General features: G+C 41.8%; 1 protein-coding gene across 1 annotated transcript; it reads left to right on the forward strand.

Annotated features, from left to right (window-relative positions):
* Window positions 1–478: 478 nt before the first annotated feature.
* LOC114455236 (E3 ubiquitin-protein ligase RBBP6-like) lies at window positions 479–3,388 on the forward strand. Its single transcript, XM_028436377.1, has 7 exons — window positions 479–511; window positions 728–861; window positions 981–1,153; window positions 1,276–1,379; window positions 1,471–1,602; window positions 2,157–2,245; window positions 3,103–3,388. Exons 1-7 carry the CDS (start codon window positions 488–490, stop codon window positions 3,386–3,388), a joined length of 942 nt encoding a protein of 313 aa, XP_028292178.1. The 5' UTR covers window positions 479–487.
* The last annotated feature ends 1,088 nt before the right edge of the window (window positions 3,389–4,476 follow it).

A 4,476-nucleotide genomic window follows, 5' to 3' on the forward strand; every position in this document is an offset into this window, starting at 1 on the left:
TTGTTCTCAAAAAATTCTTTCTGTTGTAAGCACAACTAAAATAGATTTATTTGATGTTTAAATGATGTACTGGTACTTGGATTCCTGTACAATATAAAACAACAAAACCAGACATCATTTTAAATATTATTCCAAACAGTAAAACATTGAAAGTGCAATCAAAGTCCACTTGAAGCCAATTCTTTCTCTTTTTTGACAGTTGGACTAATATATTTGTTAAGCACTGTACACGTGTAATCTTTTTTATATTATTTTACAGAAACTGTCAAGACAAAACAATTTGTAAATATATACTAAATTACTTGCTTCAATGTGCCTGTGTTAAAATGGACTACTCTGCAGAATATCATTAAAGTTTTTGCAAAGACAAAAAGAGTTGGACTGGACACAGATGTGGAGGGGAAATGCCTGTCCAACAATGTCTGCTAGAAACATTAATAACATTAATATATGTATTCTGATTCTCCTGCAGATGGATTCTTCTCCTATGTCTCTCGCCCAATTAACCAAGGTACTGTTTAACGTGTTCACATCTTTATGCATCACAACTGTGAAGTGTCTTTGAATTTCAGGGCTTATCCTGGTCTCTCTGTGATTTTTGGATATTTCCTTTCTTTGTAGACTGCCAATCTGGTTGATGCTAATGTCATTTGTTCAGTGCTTTTTGAAAAACTTTTATCTTTTATAGGGGAAATAAATGATTTATTTATTTCCTCATGATTCCCAGACACAGGACAAGGAACCTAAGCCAGTGAAAACCAGCAAGGGCGTCCCTCAGAGCTTCATGGTGAAAGCAGAGCCAGGCACCAAAGGAGCCATGCTGACCGTGACTGGGGAATCTGTAATACCTGCTATCGATGCGTAGGTTTTTAACAGAAGCCATCAGAAATAATGAATATATTGGCACATTAAAGCAGCACTGCCATATTTATTTCACATACGAAAATGTTTGTTGCTAAAATAACGAAACGTTTTTACAGTGAAGCATATGCCAAAGGCAAAAAGGAGCGCCCCCCGTTTGTCCCACATGAGCAGTCGTCGTCTGAAGAGGAGATTGATCCAATTCCATACAACCTTTTATGTCCAATCTGTGCCAAACTGATGATAGATGCTGTATTGATACCCTGCTGTGGAAACAGTTATTGTGATGAATGTGAGTAAAAATCTGCCTCTCACCAACTGTATAACATTTCCATAGTTGACCCTTAAGCTCGATAATGTGTGAACATGTTATAGTGTTAATGCATAAGTTGATTTTGAGTGTTTTGTCTCAAGGTATCCGAACTGCCCTGTTGGACTCGGAGGATCACGTCTGTTTCACATGTAAACAGTCTGATGTTTCACCTGATAATCTCATTGCCAATAAGTTCCTACGACAGGTAAACCTGAGACGCACACACTACCATATTGTTATTTACTTGACTTTGCAGTGTTCAGTATAATAAAATTCATCTGTGATGATTCATGCAGGTTGTGAACAACTATAAGAATGGGACGACATACGCAGTGCATAGGATTGCACAGGTGCTGCACCACCCAGCTCTGCCTCCACCACCACCACAGCTATCAAGGCTACATTCAAGACAACTGGATCCACTGAAGGTCACATCCCACAGACTTCTACAGCCAAACCAGCTACATCCACACCACCCATCACCGTAACAACTACCAGTTCTCCAGCTCAAAGCTGCAGGTCAGTCACTGTACATTAACTGTAATGTTTGTAAAGCATTTAGTCAGAAATCACTTGTTCTCTACTTTCAGAAACATTAACAATGTTTAATAATGTTTGACACTAGCAAATTTTGGCTTAGGCACAAAAACATTTTACTTTGAAAAGCCAACATAATAGTATTTAAATGTGAGCAAAGCTAAACAGTGAGTGGATGATTTTATTTTTTTTTTTGCATGCATGTACAGGAACAGAGAAGAGGCATCTTTCCAGTCACCTCCAACCAGTGGAACCTCCTGCACCCGTTCCTCCTCTGTACCCTTCCCCCAGCCCTCTACGGACCCCCACAACAACCATACCTCCCACCATACACCTCAGGCCCTGGCCTCATCCCACCCACCCATAATTAGTTACCAGCCCTCAGCCCGTCTATGCTTCTGGACACCCAGTGTTTAATCCTCCATGGGGGGCCCCTGGTTTCCAGCCCCCACTTGTCATGTCTTCCACCACCCCTCCCTCAGCCTTCCAGTTCAAAGGAGGATTTGTACAAACCGAGACATCACCGGATGGAAAGTGAGTAACCTGTTAGTTTTGGAAGCCTCAGACAGTCCACTGAATGTTAGGAGCAGAATCATACCTCAAGTTGCAGTTGCTTTGCAGAAAATCAGTTTTAGGCTTTTTATTCACTTCAAAAGCTTTGTTCCTGTTGTCTTGTGACAAACAAACCATTAAAAACAAACGTTTAGACATTTAAAAATATATATTATTGTACCTGCATTTTAATCATTCTTCTACTTTAGCTCATCATAAATGGTTGCTCATTCATGTGTAATTTGCTTAGCACATTGTTTGTGCAACAACTAGGTGCTAAATAACACTCCTCTTTCCGAACAATCTCCCAGATCTAGACTCAGAATAGTAAACTTGTGCAAACCAATACAAATATCAAGTCTCAAGACTAAAAGTTGATTATTTGTTCTATTACACAAAACAAAGATGTCCTTCTCCTCTGTGGGTCATTTCTATGGTAATGTGAAAATGAGGTTAACAGTAGTTTTAGTGGATGTGGTTCTAACTGCACGGCTAAAGATCTAGAATTCCCCTCTGATGAACGTCCTGCTCACTCAATATCTGACCCTGTGCAAAGTGGCTTTTTCTGTTTCTCTCAATGTAATAGTCTCAGTAAATGTGGCCAAAACAACGCAGGAATGAAAGATGATAACTACAAAGTGGTTGTAGTTGAGGATTCAGACAGTGATGGTCAAAAATGCTAGTTTTGGTGATTTATTAAAGTGGTAGGACCATCCCAAGTTGGTATTATTCTGTATAAAATGCTTTAACTGCTGGTTCTGACTCAATTCACTAATGCAAAATGTAAATGTTCAACGCATATAAAATAGTTGATCATTCCTTTTCTTTTTTTTTTTTAGAGCTACCTCCAGACTTGATGAGGTCACAAAAGGCTTCCACAAAGACGATCGGTCTTACCCACTGTTCCCCATTTTCCAGACCCAATGGGCGCAGTTATGGACGCTCACGGACAATATTTCGTTCAAGGGTCTTATGCCTACCGGCGCTCTGGGTTCCTGCAGTCCCCCTTCTCCAATCGGGGGTCCTATAGATCTAGATCACGTTCTCGCTCACCTGTTGGCTACAGGGCTCACAGCCCTGGTGGACGAAAGCCACCTCCCCGAGAACTGCCACCGTATGAACTAAAAGGTCAGAGTCCTGGAAGCCAAGACCGCTGGGACAGAGAAAGGTATCGACAGAGGGAGAAGGACTACGCAGACTGCAAGTACTTCAAAAATGATGACAATCAACAGCCCTCAATGCATCACAAGGGTCACAGCAGTAGAGATAAGGAAAGAGATCGAAGGACATATTCACCCAGAAATTATTCAGTTCATGAGAGAGAACGACGAAGACATGACAGGGCAGACAGAGGAGACTAAACAGACAGAAGAGCTGTGCCTCCTCCTCCCCCATCCTCTTCCTCATCTACTACCAAGTCCAGCAACAAAAACCTACAAACCAAGATGTTGAAAAAAGAGAAAGGCCGATGAATCAGAATCATCACAGCAGTCAAAAGCTCAGCCTGACCAACCAAAGAAAGAGAATTCCTCCAAAGGAAAGACCAACGCCAAGGTTTAAAGTTAAAGAATGATAAAATTATGAAAAGAACTGGAGAAATATTCAATACCAAAAAGAGTCGTCTTCGTCTTCTGCAGCTGCTACAAAATCTTTAAAGCCTAATAAACACAAATCAGAAGATGCCCCCAATTCAACCACACCCAGAAAAGAAAAGAATAGTAGTTCTAGTGCAAGACATTCACTAGTGAAAACCCCTCCACTGGCCGCCCACAGCCTCCCTCCACCACGCTCCCCCCACTTCATGATGGGTCTCACACTGGACAAGACACGCGGGTCAGAAGAGACTATCCACAGGATGGTGTTTTTCATCAATGCCCTGCCTCCCTCCAACCAACATGGCCTCCAACTTGTTCACCATCCTCCATCCCCAGCTGAAAGCCGAAGGAGGATGGGAGAAGAATGTCGGACTTCGCGCGGACCACCTCCGGGAAAGCTGAGGAGAGTTGATGGCCCTGTGATGGAAAGTGAAGCAAACTCCCACTAACAAGCCCCTCATCACCCTCACTTCCACAGAGTCCACCTTCTGACAGGCCTGGAAATCCTCCTCTGCCTGAGTGATCCTAATCATATTCCCTATTGAAGCTCTTATGAACATTGAAAGTAAGACTCTAATCTGTAATTTTTTGGCACATTTTCTCAACTAAATGTTATGC

The sequence above is a fragment of the Gouania willdenowi genome, chromosome 1 (genome assembly GCF_900634775.1).
Source record: "Gouania willdenowi chromosome 1, fGouWil2.1, whole genome shotgun sequence".
In the NCBI taxonomy this organism is placed as follows: domain Eukaryota; kingdom Metazoa; phylum Chordata; class Actinopteri; order Blenniiformes; family Gobiesocidae; genus Gouania; species Gouania willdenowi.

What these genes read in the sequence shown, in the direction of transcription:
- LOC114455236 (XM_028436377.1), top strand. Translation starts at nt 488, where the DNA reads ATGTCTCTCGCCCAATTAACCAAG. An exon ending in GTAATACCTGCTATCGATGC is followed by an intron (nt 862 to 980) that starts GTAGGTTTTTAA and finishes ACGTTTTTACAG; the next exon opens with TGAAGCATATGCCAAAGGCA. An exon ending in CCAATAAGTTCCTACGACAG is followed by an intron (nt 1,380 to 1,470) that starts GTAAACCTGAGA and finishes TGATTCATGCAG; the next exon opens with GTTGTGAACAACTATAAGAA.